We start from the raw sequence: 19,933 nt of genomic DNA, 5'->3' as shown, positions 1-19,933 counted from the left end.
CACAGCCATGATGAGAGATAATTGCCAAGTGGAGACCAAATACCTTCCATTAGAGTGAAATAGAAAGTTTCATAGCGTGTCATCCTCAGGGCTGCTTCGAGGTGACTCTAACTTATTACTGAGTGTTCTCTATTCCTCAACTTGTCTTGAATTATTGTTGGATTCAGAAAGGCTGGGTAGTTGAAGAAAGGTAGAGCTATTCTTAATGTTGAATAAAGAAGATAACACCCATAGTGCCAGGGAACCGCTTTCGATTCCCGGCTTGGGTCACTGTCTGTGTGGAATTTGCATGTGCTCCCCATGTCTGCGTGGGTTTCCTCCGGGTGCTCCCGTTTCCTCTCACAGTCATTGAAAGACGTGCTGGTTAGGTGCATTGGCCGTGCTAAATTCTCCCTGTGTACCCGAACAGGCGCCGGAGTGTGGCGACTAGGGGATTTTCACAGTAACTTCATTGCAGTGTTAATGTAAGCCTACACATGACTAATAATAAATAAACTTTAAAAAAACTTATAAGCCTATCCCACCCACCAGGAGACATTGATTCACGACATGCTACAATTCCATTGGAACTGGTAGCCACCACCAAAGGGCCTTCCTCAAGCGGGAGCCAAAGCAATGAGCATCGATTGGGGGCGTGTGTGTGTGGGGGTGGGATCACAGCTGAGTCCAAATTTATCCCCATATGACTTTCCAGTAGGGTTCACTGGATGGGAATAAACAGCGGAAAGCCTGTTTGAAATTTTTTTCTCTTTCACTCTCTCCCTTGACCTTTTTAAAGTTTCCTCCCCCTCCATTTCCTAATCTTGTGCTGCAAAACTCTGAAATAATAAACAGGCAGATAAATACCTGGTTGCTGTGTATAGTGAGATAGTAAATATGTTTTTGAGCAAATCCTTTGCAATACATTTAAATGCAGTTGCGAATCCACTTTTGATGTCACTACATAGTGCCCAGATGAATTATGAATTCTTACTAAAGGTTCAAAAACATTAATATTTCATTTTAAAAAATCAATATACAGTAATACTTAAAGATTTGAAATGCCATCTTCTGATTTCTAACTTCTTCGGTGTCTTTACATGTTTTATTTTCAAATTTCAAATTTCACAGCCCATCTTTCACCCAGCCTGGAGTTGCGAAGAGCTACCTTGAGGAATGCTTCAACTTTAAAGGTAAGAATTTCATGTAGAACACCTGTCAATTCTGTGCGTTTCTAAAAACCAGGATGGATATTTGAAAATAGGCAGTCAATACCTTATCGTAGGAAAGGGTGAGGATAATGAAAATTCTGAAGTCATTCACGAGACAGTTGGATGCTATGCAGGTGGGAAAGAAGATTTTTTAAATTTGATTTATTATGGTCACATGTATTGGTCTACAGTGAAAAGTATTGTTTCTTGCACTATACAGACAAAGCATACTGTTCATAGAGAAGGAAAGGAGAGGATGTAGAATATAGTGTTACAGTTATAGCTAGGTGTAGAGAAAGTTAAATAAGGTAGGTCCATTCAAAAGTCTGATGGCAGCAGGGAAGAAGCTGTTCTAGAGTCGGTGTGTTCGTGACTTTAGACTTTTGTACCATTTTCTTGACGTAAGAAGATGGAAGAAAGTATGCCCAGAGTGTGTGGGGTCCTTGATTATGTTGGCTGCTTTTCCGAGGTGGTGGGAAGTATAGACACTGCCAATGGATGGGAGGCTGGTTTGCGTGATGGACTGGGCTTTGTTCATGACCCTTTGTAGTTTCTTGAGGTTGCCCAAGAAATTACAAAGAAAGTTTGAAGAAAGGATGCTTTCTATGAGGAATCAAATAGACTAAAGAACATTCATAATTTAGATTATCAGAGTAAAGAAAATGAAGAGAATGTGGTAGAGGTAGAAAGTAATTTGCCAGAAGTAACGGTGGTGGCCCATGTACAATATTTTTTATTTCATGGTGAGACTGTAATGACTGGCAGCATCTTGAAAAACAATGGTGAGTCTCAACTAAGACACGACAAGAGGAAGAATGGAAGTATTAGCACTGGATAACAAATATGAATCGAAGACTATTAGCATTCAGTTTTATTGTAATTCATTAATGGGATGTGAGCACTGGGGGTCTAATATTTCTTGCCCAAATCTAACTGTCTTCAAGAATGTGTGATGGACAGCTTGCCTTGAAAATCTGCAGCTCAAGAAAGAGGAGGTGATGGTTAGGAATTTGCAGGGTTGATCTGGGTGTGCCATTGTCATAGCTGATGTCCAGTGGGTTTTATTCTTCTTCGATCTTCCTATGGCAGTTAATCGTGCTGAGTGATTTGTAAGGCCATTTGAGAATGCAGCTGAGAGTTAAAACCACATTGAAGTAGTTTATACAGTTACATGAAGGTCAGACCGGAAGAGGATAACAGATTGCTTTCCCTAAAAAAATGTTAGTGAATCAGATAGGTTTTTTTTAATCAATCTGGGTTTTTTAAATGGTCTAATTACTGATATTAGATTTTAAGCAAATTTATTTAATTAAATTTAATGTTGCGACTTGATCTGATGTCTCCAGAGCATTAGCCCAGGCCTCTGGATTACTAGCCCATTACATTATTTTTTTTTTATGCTACCGTTTTCTATGGTAGGAGGGTGGAACTGGCAGAGGCAAGGGTGAAATATGACTTTTGACATATTGGTTAACTGTGGTTAATCTCAAACCCAGTTAAAACCTCACTTGATGTCCATATCTGAAAATGTGGTTATTGGATTGTCATCAAGAGCAGGAACCCTGTGCTTTCTTAACCTTTCCTAAACTGAGAAAAATGTGCCACCGAGACTGACCCAACAGACATACCAATTGATACCAATTAACAGCACGGATTAGGGATTAAATCTCAAACTTCCTATTGTGTTTGCGTCAAAACAGTGCATGCACGCACCAAAGTACCAGTCTTAATGTGGGAATATCTGGTGAAAACAGGAACAGCTGTGATGACCCCCTCCTGTTGATAGTCAAATAACCCACTGACACTGACCATCCAGACTTAGACATGAGGAGTAAAGTGGGCAAGGTATTAGAAAGATTCTAATGTCTGGGGAACTGTATCTCAGTGGTGGGACACCACACTGGCTGGGGATGGAGAAAGTGGGATAAGCATTTCGACAGATCGAATTCAGATTAAATAATTGCTTCACAGGAAAAGCATTGTGTTTTGTAACTCCTTATACTAAGGAGAACGCAGCCCAAGAATTAGTAAATTAGTGTCCATAACTGAGTCAGTATAAGTTTTCATGCGTGCAAATCAGATTGGCAGGAGGGTAAGTGCTCAATTTTATCTGACACAAATAAATCAGAATAACCACTTATAATTAACTAGCGTATTCAAAATGCAAAATAGCCCAAGACTCTAAGCAGCTGGCAACATAACCTGAGCAGGAGTAGAATGAAACATGACTTTTTGCACACTCATTGCTGACCAATTTTATTTTCAGACAATTAACCTTGAATTGAGGAAATAAAACTAGACTACAGGGAATAGTCATTTTTATTCCCTTCCATTACGTCAGCCAGCTTGGCTGAAACATATACCAACAGAAGTACATTGCGTAAAATTTGATTTTAACCTGGTATAAATTAATTGTAAATAACATTAGTGGAAAATAATGCCAGAGACAGGCAAATGAGAGCATTTACCCTCATGCTCTTGAGTTAGTTGTCTTGAAGCACCTGGTAATAGTGCATTCCATTGCAATGAGGTTTGGCCAGTTCCAGAGCAGCTGCTCAGTTTGAAATCAAACTGGTGAGGTAACCAGTAAATCTTAATGTTGGTTCCAAATTCTACTAATGTGAACTGATGCATCTTGCCCTTTATGTACACAGACCAAATATTCGTTTCTGTTTTCAATTCAGATCATACGATTATCCTAGCAAACCACATTTTAGCAATGAACATAAAATCGCTCATTAATAAGTATGTCTGAAAAACGTAAATGCCAAAACTAACTATTTAAAAACTTGTTCCTTACTTCATGGGTGTGTTGCTTTATTGTGTATTGTTGTGATGATAATTTCATGGGCCATTAACTGTCAACAAAACGAAGGGGATAGTCATCGACTTCAGGAAGCATAGCGGAGGGCATGCCCCTGTCTGCATCAATGGGGACGAAGCAGAAATGATCGAGGGCTTCTAATTTTTAGGTGTCCAGATCACCAACAACCTGTCCTGGTCCCTCCATGCCGACGCTATAGTTAGGAAAGCCCACCGATGCTTCTACTTTCTCAGGAGACAAAGGAAATTTGGCATGTCCGCTACAACTCTCGCCGACCTTTACAGATGCACCATAGAAAGCATTCTTTCTGGGTGTATTACAGCTTGGTATGGCTCCTGCTCTGTCCAAGACCGCAATAAACTACAAAGGGTCATGAATGAAGCCCAATCCATCACGCATACCAGCCTCCCATCCATTGACATTGTCTATACTTCCTGCTGCCTCAGAAAAGCAGCCAACACAATCAAGGACCCCACACACTCAGGACATACGCTCTTCCACGTTCTTCCGTGGGGAAAAAGATACAAAAATGTGAGATCACATACCAACCGACTGAAGAACATCAGACTTTTGAATGGACCTACCTCGCATTAAGTTGATCTTTCTCTACACCCTGGCTATGACTGTAACACTACATTCTGTACTCTCTCCTTTCCTTCTCTATGTACAGTATGCTTTGTCAGTATGACGCTCAAGAAACAATACTTTTCACTGTATACTAATACATGTGACAATAATAACTCAAATCATTATGTTACCCAAACCCCCAATGTAGATGTGTGATCTATCTATTGCCTGTACTGCATTGTGTTTCCACATCAGTTCCTCAAGCTTTTCAAAATATATCCTACATATATACTGCCTCCCCTTGATATGAGGAGAGGCAGTAGCATAGTGGAATTATCACTGGACTAGTGAACCTGAGACCCAGGATAATGTTTTGGGGACCTGGGTTTGAATCCCACCATGGCAGATGGCGAAATTTGAATTCAATAAAGATCTGGAATTAAAAGTCTAATGATGACCAAGAAACTATTGTCAATTGTTGTACAAAACCCAGCTGGTTCATTAATGTTCTTTAAGGAATGAAATCTGTAAAGTTTATTTATTAGTGTCACAAGTAGGCTTAGCTTAACAATGCTATGAAGTTACTGTGAAAATCCCCCAGTTGCCACACTCCGGTGCCTGTTTGGGTACACTGAGGGAAAATTTTAGCATGGCCAATGCACCTAACCAGCATGTCTTTCGGACTGTGGGAGGAAACTGGAGCACTCAGAGGAAACCCAAGCAGACATGGGGAGAACGTGCAGACTCTGCACAGACAGTGACCCAAGCCGGGAGTAGAACCCTGGTTCCTGGCACTGTGAGGAAGCAGTACTAACTACTGTGCCACCATGCCGCCCTAAAGCTAACTCTGGTGGGATTCAAACCCACAACCTTTCACTGTCTCAGCAGACACTGACTAGAAGTCCAAAACGCTATCCATTATGTCACAAATCTGCCGTCCTTACCTGGTCTGGCCTACATGTGATTCCAGACCCACAGCAATGTGGTTGACTCTCAAATGCCCTCTGAAATGGAGGACAGTTAGGGATGGACAATAAATATAGGCCTAGCCAGCGATACCCACATCCCGTAAAAAATAAATAAAGTACAGGCAGTTTGTTTTGGTTTCATGTACTTTGTGTTACAATCCCAGTAAAGTTACTACTGAACGGGAAAGTCCCAGAATGCAACTGTGGCTCAAAAGACCGTAACGTTTACTTGTTTTCGAAAATGTGGATCAAAACGTGGACGAAAACAGAATCACAGGACTGCCAACTAGCTTTTAACAACAGAAAAAAAATTACTAAACGTGACCATAATATAATACTTCTTTACTTCCACTTATCTTCACAAATGTATGCAGATCTTAAGGAAAACTCAGGTTACAAAATATATTTCATGCTATAGTGTTCTCAGTAAATACACAGACCCTGTAAACCAATTGGCCAACTTTGTTCAGATGTACCCCACTCTGAAACCAAGTGGCAGATGCCACCTATTCTAACATCTGTGGATATTTCCTCAAGTCTGCCCAGATGATTATTACACTGTGAACCAACTGCCCTTACTGTACTCTGGCTTCTTCCCAAGTGCTTTCCAAACTCTCCTCTCAAAAAGACATGCATTAGACTCTGCTTCCAAACAATGCTTTCCTCAGCTAGTCGAGATGGCCAGGATGGGGCTTAGTCCACAGTGGTGGTTTCGCTGGTGAGTGGGCCTATACTTCAGTGATGCTGTTGGCATTGAGATGATGGCCGCCATTATGAGTGCATTGTGGACAATGATCTAGGCTCCTCGGCACAGATGTTTGATGATCATTTTAATGAACTACGAATATCCTAAAGAGAATGGATGAAGCGGAGAAGAGAATCCTGTCAATGGAGAGGGCAGTTTCCTCGGTGAAAGCTCACCTTTAGTTCTTGGAAATCCTACTTCATGGTGTGCTGTACAACCTGACTGACTTGGGGAGATGGAGGCAGAGAAGGAATATCTATGTGCCCGGTGTCTCAGGTAGTGCTGGGGATGAATTCCTTCCGGAGTTTGAGAATTGGCTACCATACTTTCACAATCTCGATTTGAGGGCTGGGTGCCTCGGGATTGGTGAAGCACATTATATCCGGTCTTTAAGGCTTGAGGTCAGTTATAGACTCCGACCACTGGGCTTATTTTGTCTTGTCTTTGGTGTTCATTGAGAAGGGTTGAAGGCAGCTGGACATGTCGGGTTCTTGCCACTTGCCAAGGCCTAGGTTTTTCTTTGCCGGGGCTTCCGGCCAATGCATGGTGGAGGTGCAGAGGCTTTGGTGAAACTCTGGATGGAGCCTGGATGCTGTTTGATGATCCTGTCATGGCTTTGGCCTTTTCAAGCTCCGTAGATGGTTATGCTATCCTGTGATCAATAATCCTGAACTTTGTTTCCTTGAAGTAATAATCCTGATTTTGTGATTAAATGTTTTATCCTGACAAGGGTGTATGATACATGAGCACAGAGGCATTTATTACTTATTACCCTGTTATATTGTGAAAATCAGGATTGTCTATTTTGTTTTTTTGGTGCAATTTGCCCATTGGTGTGCTGTGATGGTGGAACGAAGGAGGTCGTGGTTTAATTGTTTGTGGGTCTCCTTTCCATTGGGGAGTATGCTGAGTTGATTGTATGATATGAGGGTTGTGCAGTATTTACCTGGTTTGTTTTTTCCTTTAGGTGCCTATGTTTTGTATTTTTGCATTTCCACTGGGGATACAACATTTAGTTCCCTTCACTTTACATTTTAGATAAAATGAGTAGCGCTGCGGCAGGGTGGCGGGTGGGTGGTTTGGTACAGAGGTGGTTGATATAGCCTCATAAGTCCTCAGGTATTTTGGGGTCACAATTTACTTTTGTATTTTTGTATCATGGGATTAGGGAATCGTGCTGAAAAAGTACAGGCAGATCATGTATCCTGGAAAAGACTGGGCCCTTTTGTGTCGTTAGCATCTCTGGTGTTGTGGGGTAATTATGTTCTGCTGCACGCCTGGGCATAGCTGACTTATCCTTGGATGTCTAGCCTTGCTGGGTTGATCTATTTTGGTTTGGCCATGGGGGTGTTGGCAGTGGATTTTTGATTGCTTGGTTCATGGAGGTAATATTATCACGTTGTTGGTGTTTTTCTGGTGAAGGGAAATGGGTTGAATCTCGATGATAGTGGCACTTAAATGGCACTTTTGGGGTACCTATAGAAAGGAGTAGTTTGTTTTATCCAATTATAGGAGTTATGTGCGTATCCCAGGCTTGTTGGCCATTATTTTAGGGTGTCACTGAGCTGGTTAGGGCAGTAGTGGCTGTATTTATCCGGGTCAGGTGGAGGATATGTTGGATGAGGGAGTAAGTTGCCCTCCCCCAAGATGTCCCTTTTGGGGGCTTCTAAATGCTCTCTCTCCTGAGACTTGATCCCCCTAGGGATGTAGTGTCTTGTTGGTTGCGGGCCCAGAGTACAAGTCTGGGGGCTTTCGTTCAGCATTTTTGGAGCGTCTCTTTGGTTGGCGGTTAGGCTGGTTGGATGAGTATGTTGCATCCTCCAAGTGGTCTTATTGTGGAGACTTCCAGTCTGTCTGCCTTCTAGGTTTGGGCTCCCCTGAGGGATCAATATCCTGTTCCTTGTGAGGTTGTGCTGTTCTGTTCTTGGTACTTTTCAGCAGAGGTTTATACAGAAAAACCAAGCCTGGCATCTATTGAAAAAACCCTGATGCTCCTCTCTCTGGGGCTTCCTTTCCTCATCCGGGTGGGTGGGCTGTTGATACAAGCTGTAGTTTGTTATTGTTAATCCTGGAGGTTTCCTTTGTCTTGTTGGGAGAAGGAGGGTGGTACTTCTCCCGGAGCTACCCTGTTGATGGGTATCTTGATGATTCGTCTTTTCCTTGTTAGTGGGATTTCCTTGGTGGAAAATGGTTTTAGTTTTCCAGTGATGGGGAGTCTGATCGGTGCCTCTGATATGGCTGGAGAGGAGGGAGGTTTGTAATGCTGTGAGACTAGGCGAAGTGTACAAACTCTTGGTTTACTGGTTCCTGTAAACGAGAGCGTACATTGGCACGCCACATCCTGTATCGATGGAGGTATCCTGAGGTTCCCCTTTTTTCTGGCTTATCCTTTCATTGATAAGAGTTCTGAAATGTAGAGTTAGGCCCCAGAAATTCTGCCTCTGTTATCCTGTGGAGCTGGGTGTGCACCATCGGGCCATGTGTTCATGATTGTATCCAGTTATCCTGAGATTCCTCCACTCTTTTTTGTACCCTTCCTTTATCCGTACCAGGGGTAACACCGACTACAACAGTTGCAATGATTGATAATTGGAATCATTCGTATGGATACTTGCTGTTTTTTTCTGTATGTTTATGTAGAATAATGGCCACTCTCTACTGGAGTAGATTTTGGGATTAGTTGCATTTTGTGGCAAATGGAAAAATTCTAATAAAAATGCTCTTTTAAACAAAAAGAAAATAAGGCACTGCTGCTTTAAGTGCAGGAGTTGCACATGTGATGGGGTTAGAACAATCTACTGATGGTCCCTGATCCTCGAGGGATGGAAGAACATTTCCCAAATTCAGCTTCCTTGGCTCTACTGTAACACAGGCCAAAGATTTGAAAGTGGAAATATGAGAACTGCATGTGAAAGACACCCTGCTGTTAAGATTACAACATTGAACTAAATTTACAGAGCCTTGCATTCCTAAACACTGTAACCAAGAGACACAAAATGTTGAGCAAATAAGCAAATAGTTATTATTTTCACTGCCCTCTACACCCTCCTTGTGCATCCCCATTTTTAGGCCATCTATTGATAACTGCGATTAGTATCAATCAGGGCAGACTAGTTTATGGTAACTGAGGATGTCCAATTCTAATGCAAATAATTTTGAGAGTTATACCAACTCTTTGAGTTTTGAATTCTACCCATTCTATGAAACCTGTAATCAGTAGATTTGGTCCTAATATAAAGAGAATCAACTCAAATGTTACCTGAATTTGCATAGGATATGCAGCACAGAAACAGGCCATTCAGCATAACCAGTCCATGCCAGTGTTTTAAGCTCCTCTTCCCATCTTTCCTAATCTAATTTGGCATAACTTTCTATTCCCTTATCCCTCATATGTTTATTTAACATCCTGTCATGAAAAAAAGGAAAACAAAATGTTAAGTTTAATTTGGAGTCGAAGTTAAAGTTTATTTATTAGTCACAAGTAAGGCTTACGTGAACACTGCAATGAAGTTACTGTGAAATTCCCCTAGTCGCCGCAATCCAGCGCCTTTTCGAGTAAATGTACCTAACCAGCAGGTCTTTAAAACTATGGGAGGAAACCGGAGCACCCAGAGGAAAACCACGCAGACATGGGGCGAACGTACAAACTCCACACAGTGACCCAAGCCGGGAATCGAACCCGGGCCCCTGGCACTGTGAGGCAGCAGTGCTAACCATGGTGCCACCGTGCTGCCCAAGTTTGTGAACTCCAGTTCCCAGTGGGCCTCAGGACTCTGCATACATCCTGGCCGGCAAATGCCGCACATTCTCAGTTCATCCATTTTTATGTACGTGCACAGGAGTTGGTTCTGTGCACATAGGTAGGAGAAAAGGAGTTTGGTGTGGTGTTTGCACATTCTCCCCCTGTCTGCGTGGGTTTCCTCCAGGTGCTCTGGTTTCCTCCCACAGTCCAAAAATGTGTGTGTTAGGTGGATTGGCCATGCTAAATTGCCCCTTAGTGTCAGGGGGACTAGCTCGGGTAAATGCATGGGGTTATGGGGATAGGGCCTGGGTTGGTGCAGACACGATGGGCCGAATGGCCTCCTTCTGCATTGTAGGGATTCTATGATTCTAAGATATGTGAACCAGTGTGAAACTGCAGGAGTGCCATATAAGAGGAGGTGTCCCAGGGAGCAGGACGTGGGAGGGGGACGGGAAGGATCTCCCAAACAAAGAAAAAGATCCCAAGTCAGGGATTGGGGCAGAAACAAGTCCCAACAGAAAGTCCCAGATGAGGGGCACGGATGGAAATCAGAAATAGATCCTATTACATAAACTTGGGAGCATGGAGCAGAGGGAAAGGCTCCAGATTAAAACCTGGGTGGACCAGACTTGAAGCAAAGTTGTCTGGAGAGAAGTCCAGAAGATCCAAGGAGGCAGCTGATGATTGATGACTACTTACTGTGGGACTTTGGAGCAGTTGTGTCTGCTTGACATGGCCGAAGATTTGAAATTGTGCTTAAAAGTGAAGTTTGAGTGTACAAGGAGATCCAGGGGAAAGGAATATCAGGAATCTAAGGAAAGTTCTTCAAATGTGGAGAATGGAAACCCTTGTGAGAAAGACAGAATGTGGGATTTTCAGGACCTTCCCGCTGACAGGATCTTCTGGTCCCACCCCACCGAAAATGACCACCCGCGGTGGGTGCCCTTGCAGCAGGACAGGTGAACCATGCAGAACGCCATGAACAACCGTGGGACTGAAGGATTCTGTCAGTGGCCAATGGTGAGCCACATCCATCACTGGCATAACCATCGAGTGGAAGGAACCGGAAAATCCTGCCTAGAGCTTCAGTGAAACCAGCTGGCTCATGGTGTGCCCATTGTCTGGGTAGGTTGTCGAGAACTCCATGGAATCGGCTTTGGTCGCATCTCTCACTTACTTTGGAATGTGGTGTGTCCGACCATAGTTCACCTGTTGGTTACCTACCTTGAATATTAGATCATAAGACAGATATGGTAAATTGTTTTATCTTTCTGAATATCTTTCTGAATTTGTAAAGAAAAGTGAATACTTATAGCATTTTCTTGTGTTTGAATTGAGATATTTCCAACCTTTTTTATCTGCTATAATATAGTTTATTTTTCTTGGTTAACAAGTTTATTCTTCTTTGTGTTAAAAGTTCATCAGCAGAGTCATAGAATTTGATCAATGATTTACCACTTGCCTAGCATTAATATCAGCTGGGATCATAACACTCCCCATAAAAGAATCTATTCTGTTTACCCCAAACATTCCTTGTGGTTGTAAGCAATGCTCCCTCTGCTGTGCAGTGCATGACAATTGGAAGGAGCAAATAAGCTGTGCACAATCTATGCTTCCTTCAAAATGAACGAGCCAGCAATCTTAAAAGGACCATGCAGTGCAACATGTAGACCACACACAGCAAAGAGGAATTTGAGGCTAGATTCATCGTGGGTTCAACATTTTTACTATGCTCTGGATAAAAAAACTTCTTCTGAATTTCTTCATTGATTTCTTGGCAAATATTTTATTTTGATCGTTTCTACTTGGTTTCTTCCTGGAAATGAAAACACCCCCTCTCTGTCTACTCTCTAAAATCCTCTCATAATTTTAAAGGTCTCCAATAGGTCTTATTACAGGAGAAAAGATGTGCAGCATTTTCATCTTTTCCTTACATTTCTGGTACCAACCTTGTAAATCTTTTTTCATTGCCTGCATATAATAATGGTGGTAAGAAGTCTAACAACACCAGGTTAAAGTCCAACAGGTTTATTTGGTAGCAAAAGCCACTGGCTTTCGGAATAATGGTGACCAGAGTTGTACCCAAGTGTCGAACAAAGAACAAAGAAAATTACAACACAGGAACGGGCCCTTCAGCCTTCCAAGCCTGCACTGACCAAGCTGCCCGACTGAACCCCCTACCCTTCTGGAGACCGTATCCCTCTATTCCCATCCTACTCATGTATTTGTCAAGATGGCCCTTAAAAGTCACTATCGTATCTCCTTCCCCAGCAGCAAGTTCCAGGCAGCCACCACCCTCTGTGTAAAAAAGCTTGCCTCGTACATCTCCTTTAAACCTTGCCCCTTGCACCTTAAACCTATGCCCTCTAGTAATTGACTCTTCCACCCTGGGAAGAAGCTTCTGACTATCCACTCTGTCCATGCCCCTCATAATCTTGTAGACTTCTATCAGGTCGCCCCTCAACTTCCGTCGTTCCAGTGAGACCAAAACAAGTTTCTCCAATCTCTCCTCATAGCTAATGCCCTCCATACCAAACAACATCTTCTTCACTGCACTTTTTCTTCGCAAATGTAATAGCTCACGCTAATGTATGTTGAAATTCATTTGCTAATTATATGCTCATTCTTCATGTTTAAATATGTAATTGTCTTGTAATCTGATGCAGTCCTCCACAGTATTGACTCCATCCAAATTTGGTGTCATCCCCAAATTTAAAATTTGTATTTTGTATTCCAAGGCCTAATTTATTAATATAAATTGTGGATATCTGTGTTCCTGGCTCCACCTTCTATCATTCATGTTTGAAAATTGTCTAATCTGGGAAGATGGGGTGAAAAATGAGGCAAATATCCATTCTCCTGGCTCATGCCTCGAATAACACCAAAAGTGACATCAAATATGCAGTAGATCTGTTCATACACAAATTGACAGGATTATTTTGAATAATTTGGGCATCAAATATTTTAAAATCAAGGTGTTGTTTGAGTAGGAAGCAAAATGTAGGTCAGTGAATACAAGGGTGATAGGTGGACGGGACTTGGTGCAGGTTATTCTTGCACATCTGTGTTTCTTTGTGAGGAAATAGCAATTTTGAAATGACCTCTTAAAATGCAATTAGAACGATGCAACAAACAAAATCATCATGTGGCACTCACTCAGACGAACGTGTGATCTAGGAGCAGGAGTAGGCCACCTGGCCCGTTGAGCCTGCTCCGCCAGATAGAAGAGAAAGCAGTTTACCACCACGGTTCGATTTAGGCTATGGCCGGAATTTTACGGCCCCATTTTGGCAGGCACGGGGGGGCCAGAAAATGTGCTGAGCCATTCACAAGCCCGTTGATTTTGGCGGGGCTGGAAGATCCTGCCGGCAGGAGGGGGGCATAAAATCCCGCCCTATATGTGGGTGACTGGTGAAGAAGGACCAGTGTTTGTGTGTAATAAATGAAGCCATTGCTGTTTTCTGAGAACAAATAGAAAAACGCATTTTGGGAGGAATGCAGAAATGCAAAACTGAAATGGCAACACTTCTCGTGGCACAGGACTCCTCAATTATTGGACTGGAATGTTAACCTAGGTTAACCTTCTGACACATAGGTGAGAGTGCTACAACCCAGGCAAGCCTTTGCTGGCACGACATCAAGTTTGGCAGCTTTTACTGAGACGGTTGTATCATTTACCCCAAAAAAATGTTGGCCAAGTTAAATCCTGAGAAATCTTACGTGTCAACGTTGTCAGGAAATTTAATTAACTCTTTCAGGGATTGCTGAACTTTGGTCACTCTAGTAATGGTTGATTTTAATTTTGTTCTCTTTTTCAGAACCTGTCAACCACTATTGTGAAAGAGCAGGAAAAGGCGGTACATACCCACGACAGTATCATGTTTCAAACCACCGCAAGGACTACAGTGATGGTAAGTAAAAGGACAGACATTTTTGAGACTCCTGCTCGTGTGTGATCAATCCGCCTATGTTGTTCCAATCCCTGGGGGGAAAGTTCAGTATAATTGTGTCCAGTGAAAACAGCAGAATATTTATCTGCTGGCTAGTTGCTTATCACACAAGCTGTTTCCGAGATCCCTGAAGAGAAACCATCACACTCCACAGAAGAACTATTTGGTCATGCTTTTTGCTATAAACGACATACAGATGATTTTGTTCCATTTAAAGTGGTCTTAGGTTGCAGATTTAGTTTGCAGATTGGGGATGAAAAAAATATGTGCCAGCTAATTGCAGGAAAAGATAGCAGCAGGAGTAGGCCATTCAGTCATCAAGCATGCTCTGCTATTCAATTAGACCATGGCTGATCATCCACCTCAATGCCACTTTCCCGCGCTTTCTCCAAATTCCTTGATGTCATTGGTCTCCAAAAATCTACTGATTGCTCTTTTGAATTTACTCAACGATTGAGCTTCCACAGCCCTCTGGGGTAGAAAATTCCAAAGATTCATCACCCTCTGAGTGAAGAAATGCCTCCTCATCTCAGTTTTAAATGGCCTACCCTTTATCCTGAGATTATGTCTGCTGGTTTTAGCTAGGGGAAACATTTACATCCACACTGTCACACCCGGTAAGAATGTGTAAGTTTAATTAGGTCACCCGTCATTCTCTGAAACTCAAAGGAATACAGACTCAATCTCCTCAACCTCTCCTCATAAAACAATCCCACCATCCCAGGGATTAATCTGGTGAACCTCTGTTACACTCCTTCTAGGTCAAGTATATTCTTTCTTAGATAAGGGGACCAAAGCTGTGCACAATACTCTAGGTAAGCTTGACGCAACTGCAGCAAGACATCTTTACTCTTGTACTTAAATCCCCTTGTGATAAAGGCCAACATACCATTCACCTTCCTAATTTCTTTCTGCATCTGCATGCTAACTTTTAGTGACTCACGAAAAGGTCACTTTGAACCCTTGAACAACTACACTTTCCAACCTCTCACCATTTAAGAAATATTCTTCCACCTTGTTTTTTCTATAAAAGCGAATAATGTCATACTTATTCACATTATATTCCATCTGCTATTTTCTAGCCCAGTCACTTAGCCTGGGAAAACATGGGAATGAGACATTTGGCACATTGTTTTAGAAGTGCCAATTACATTGTGGTACTTTACCAGAAGTTCTGTGCAGGATTTTAAGACTCACCGGGTTGGAGTGGAAAATATGTTGGGTGCCCAGTCCACCTCCTTCCCTTTGAAATCTTGGTCTGCTCTCCACAATACTGGGGCTGGGCAAGTTGCCCACTGGGTCACCCATCCTTAGTCCTATTGAGGTTCTAACTGCCCAATTAATTGGCAATTAAAGGCCTCAATCTACCTCTGGCTGCCATATAATGCTGGGCAGTGACAGGTAGGCCTGACTGTGAACGTCATTTTTAAAAGGGTTTTTGAATAAGCAGGAGGGAAGGTAGGGCACATCAATCGAAGGATGCCCTGTGCATATCGAGTGTGCTCCTCCCCAAGATGTCGCCACCTCTTTCGTTCCTTCCCACATACCCTCCAAAAACTGGCTCCCATCCCTTCTTTACTTCCAGTTGTTTCTCACTTCTGTTTGTAGTTTTACCTTTCTAAATGCTAATTGACGTTCTTTTTATGTAAAGACCACTCCCTAGCTCTTTAATCCCTTCCCACCTTAAAACCCGACATATCTGTCTCCGGTGGCCATTGTTCTTTTTCCTCTGGCTCCTTGCAGTCCTGGTAGTGCCCACTATTGAGCTCCCTTGCTACCAGGACATGCTAGAGCTGCCAGCCAGTCAAATTGGCTGGCAGCTCTTGAGGGTAGGACTTCCTGTCAACAGAGGGACCCAAGTCTGACCTTGAGCTTGTTTACCCTGCCCTCAGTGTGTTATTAAGGGACAGCTTTTAAAAAATAATTGGTCCACTTGGGTCTGACTTTCCTTCCAGTTTGAGGGGGGAGGCGGGGGGAGCCAAGCTCTCTGGTAAAAGCATTTTTTTAAGAAAAGAAATCACTCTTTGCTGTTGGAGCTGAGTGACACTTGCTGAACACAGTTGCATGGGTACTAAAAGATCATTAATACCAGACCCAAGTAGCTGTTTTTCATGCCAATGTTTAGTGAGTGTTGGCAGGCTCTCCAAACTTCAACACATCCTGTAGCCGCCCAGTGCCCACACAGGCATTTTTTCCATTCAGTGTCAGTGAACAGTCATTTGGTTTGGGAACTGTGTTTTCTGTGTTTTTGTTTTCCACCCAGAAGTGTTGAAGCTAATTGTTTGATCTGCCATTGCCACCATCTTTGACACCAGGTAACTCGGCACAAATGGATGATCAAGGTTAAGGTCTTCCTGCAGCTTAACTGCAATTACACACTGTACAATTGGAACTGCTTAAACAAGAAGCTTTAATAAAAGATTTTATCGTGGGGCACGGTGGCACAATGGTTAGCACTGCTGCCTCACAGTGCCAAGCACCTGGGTTCGATTCCCGGCTTGGGTCACACTCAGTGTGGAGTTTGCACATTCTCCTCGTGTCTGCGTGGGTTTCCTCCGGGTGCTCCGGTTTCCTCCCACATTCCGAAAGACGTGCCGGTTAGGTGCATTGACCCGAACAGGCGCCAGAACGTGGCGACTAGGGGAATTTTACAGTAACTTCATTGCAGTGTTAATGTAAGCTTACTTGTGACTAATAAATAAACTTTAGATTTCTGCACAACAGTCTTGCTCTGCCCCTTTTATATTTCTTCTTGTTTCTCACTTCTGTTTATAGTTTATAGTCTAAATGCTCAGGAAGATTCTTCTTATGTAAAGACTAGTTTTTGAAATCTAGGTGCAATTCAAGAATCTGAATCAGGTTTGGGTATTAGGTGTTGCTGATACACTTAATTATTTAAAAATATTCTCCACTTGGCTCAGTGGTACTGCTCTCAATACTGAATTGGGACATCGTGGATTCAGGCCCTGTTCCCAGGTGTGGTCAGTGCATTAGTGAGGGAGTGCTACATTATTATAGAGCTGTATTTTGCATGAGACAATAGTGTTGTTTCTGGCGAGACAACTGGAAAACATATTGGCTTTCTCTCAAGATCTTATGACACTGCCTAAAAAGAATCAAGGGGGCGTGTTTCATGCCAACATGCAGGGTGGAGGGGCCTCAACATGCTGGAAAAACCCGGCTGTACTGAGATCGGAGTGCTATTTTTAAAGAGTACCCGATTATAGCAGGAATAATTCTCTCCCACAGCCCACCACGAAGGTCTCAGTCTTCTCTCCTCATCTCTGATCAGAGTCGGCACTTCTTTCCCCCCTCACTTTCTCCCAGATCATCAGCCCCGTCTGCTCCTCCCCCGATCATCGGGTCCGTCCTCCCATCCCCATAGTCGGAGCTGGTTGGCATGGGCATGGTGCCAACCTGGCAGCGCCAGGGTCATTGCTTGGCCATGTACCCCCCCCCCCCCCCCCCCGGGGTGCTATTCTCACCTTTACGCTCTCCCCGCCCACCACCACCCCTGTCGGGAGACTCTCATGACAGGTTCACATCTAAGTGAACCTGTTGTAAAAGGCGCCAGGGTGACGTCATGCTGGCACCCCCGCTGAATATCCAGTGAGCGGGGGACGTCGCGGAGAGCGTGCTCACTAATTGCATGCTAATGTACTAAAATGAGCTTTTTGTGGTCCTGTGGCATGTTTCATGCCACGTTTCTGGTGAAGGGCTGGGAAGATCCTAACTCGGAAAGTCACGGAAAGCGTGAATCGTGCATTCTGGATTTTGAGTGTGCGTTGCTATTCCCACAGACTGAGAGTGAGGCTCAAAATTGCCCCGTTTATTTCAAAAACAATTCAAGTTTTTTGAAGTGCTGTGGGACGATTGGCTTCGTGAAATATCCAATTTTGTCGTAATTTCACAATCACTTTCTTTTAGGGAGAAGAACTTTTCCCCGGAGCTTCATCCATCAGGAAAATCTTTTCCAGCTGGTTCCTTCCAGTAGATCGCATAGTGCCAATGGGGACAGCATGGCGAGCACCTTACAGTATGATGAGAGCCGGACTATTCGGTGGACCAGTGAGGACAAAAATTGCCTGAAAGTTCATGACAGACACTTATCTTCAGTGTGTAAGTAAACCTGTAGCACGTCTCTGAAGTGTAACTGGGTGGTGAGTTAGAAGGAATGATTAGAAAAGCCAATAATATGTTCTTAAATAAATGATAGTTCAAACTTCTCTGGTCACTAGGTATGGTGGGGGCGATTCTCCCCAAAAAATTCTAAGTGCTGAATTTCCGGGAAAAATGGTGCAAATCACGATTGTTTTTTCAGTGGGAGTTCAGACTCGAATCTCCCACACTCTGTGCAATGCAGAAGTCACAATCGTGAATATCATTGAAAGCTCGGAGGGCGGAGCCTATTTGTGCCGTAGTCTGACAGTTCTGGTACTCTGTGCACGCGCAGTGGCCCTAATCTGTCAGCCTCCTGTTTGCTGGCCAGCTCAATCGCTGGCCAGCCCGGGACCCCCAAGTGCTGCCCCACCCCATGACCCGATCATGGTCCCCACGACCATTCCCAGGCCAGCCCCGACATACCCTGTCCCAGAGCGCCCCAATCTCCAGCACCTCACCCCCCCAGCAGTGGCAGAGCCCCCCCTCCTCAAACAGGAGGTGGACTCTCTCCCCCACTCCCGAGGTAGACCCCCGGCAGACCACCCACCCCAATCACTAGCCCGACCGATCCCCATGCAGAGTGGCAGCGGGACCCTCCCACCCCTACCGATCGCCCCCCCTTCCGCCCTGCCCGATGCCTGGTGGGCAGTGCCATGGTGCCCCCGGGCATGGGCACTTTGCCCCTTGAGCAGTGCCAGGGGGCACAGGCCGGCACTGCCAGAGTGCTCATGCCCAGGGGCACTACCCCCCCGCCACCTGACCCCTGGGGGGCCCCTGATTACCCCCCCTTTACTCCAGCAGGGTACCCCGCTAGTTCCCCGAAAGTGGGGAGCTACTCTAAACCCTGGAGTGAAATTGTACTGGTGGGGTGGGAGATGCTATCGGGCCCGGAGAATTCAGTCCTGGGCCTGATAATCACATTTGAATTACATTAAAAATAGATTTAAAATACTTACCTGGTCTTCCCGCCGGTTTCCAGTGTGGTCCCGACCGCGCCTGCTCTCCGGCGGTGGGAGACGCGCATGCGTTCTCCCACAAATCGGTGCACGTGCGCGTCTCCCAACCTGACCCACCAAAAAATTAGCGGGTCGGAATGGGAGAATCGCCCCAAGTGTCTTTTGTAAAGGTAAAGATTGTCTCTGTTTTGCTGCTTCGGTTTCTGCTTGAAGACATGAACAGGGGAAATCTACACATTTATAATAGCGCTGCACACAATGACCACTTACTGCAGGGATAATAAGGTGGGAGATCATTCATGGGCACAAAATGGCACAATGGGGCAGTGGTTAGCACTGCTGCCTCACAGCGCCAAGGACCCGAGTTTAACTCCCAGATTGGGTCACTGTCTGTGTGGAATTTGCATGTTCTCTCCTGTGTCCACGTGGGTTTCCTCCGGGTGCTCCGGTTTCCTCCCGCAATCTGAAGGTGTGGGTTTAGGTTGATTGCCATGCTAAATTGAGCATTAGTGGCAGGGGGACATACAGGGTAAATATCTGGGTTAAGGGGATTGGGCCTGGGTGGGATTGTTGATGGTGCAGGCTCAATGGGCCAAATGGCCTCCTGCACTGTAGGGATTCTATGAAATAAGCCTAGAATATTTCTGGGATCAGAAGGAAGATTATACAAAGGAAGCATTTCTCCAATTACTGAATGGTGCAAAAGCCTAAATTGCACTGAAATCTTCTGACTAAATATATGTCGACACAGCTCTGATTTTAATCCAACCAGGTATCTGATTTCCACCCACATGATTTTACGTTGCTTCACTTTAGTGGAAGGTTAAATG

General features: G+C 44.0%; 1 protein-coding gene across 4 annotated transcripts in view; it reads left to right on the top strand.

Annotated features, from left to right (window-relative positions):
• map3k22 (mitogen-activated protein kinase kinase kinase 22) overlaps positions 1-19,933 on the top strand; it is a 118,220-nt gene that overhangs the window by 79,365 nt on the left and 18,922 nt on the right. For all 4 annotated transcript variants that reach the window (XM_078215846.1, XM_078215847.1, XM_078215851.1 and 1 more), the window contains exons 10-12: positions 1,111-1,172; positions 13,855-13,947; positions 17,914-18,105. In XM_078215846.1, the coding sequence (XP_078071972.1) occupies positions 1,111-1,172; positions 13,855-13,947; positions 17,914-18,105 (347 nt within the window). The remainder of the gene's footprint in view (positions 1-1,110; positions 1,173-13,854; positions 13,948-17,913; positions 18,106-19,933) is intronic.

The sequence above is a fragment of the Mustelus asterias genome, chromosome 7 (assembly GCF_964213995.1).
Source record: "Mustelus asterias chromosome 7, sMusAst1.hap1.1, whole genome shotgun sequence".
In the NCBI taxonomy this organism is placed as follows: domain Eukaryota; kingdom Metazoa; phylum Chordata; class Chondrichthyes; order Carcharhiniformes; family Triakidae; genus Mustelus; species Mustelus asterias.
The sequence above is the reverse complement of the archived record's forward strand: the minus strand, read 5'-3'. Positions and strand labels throughout refer to the sequence as shown.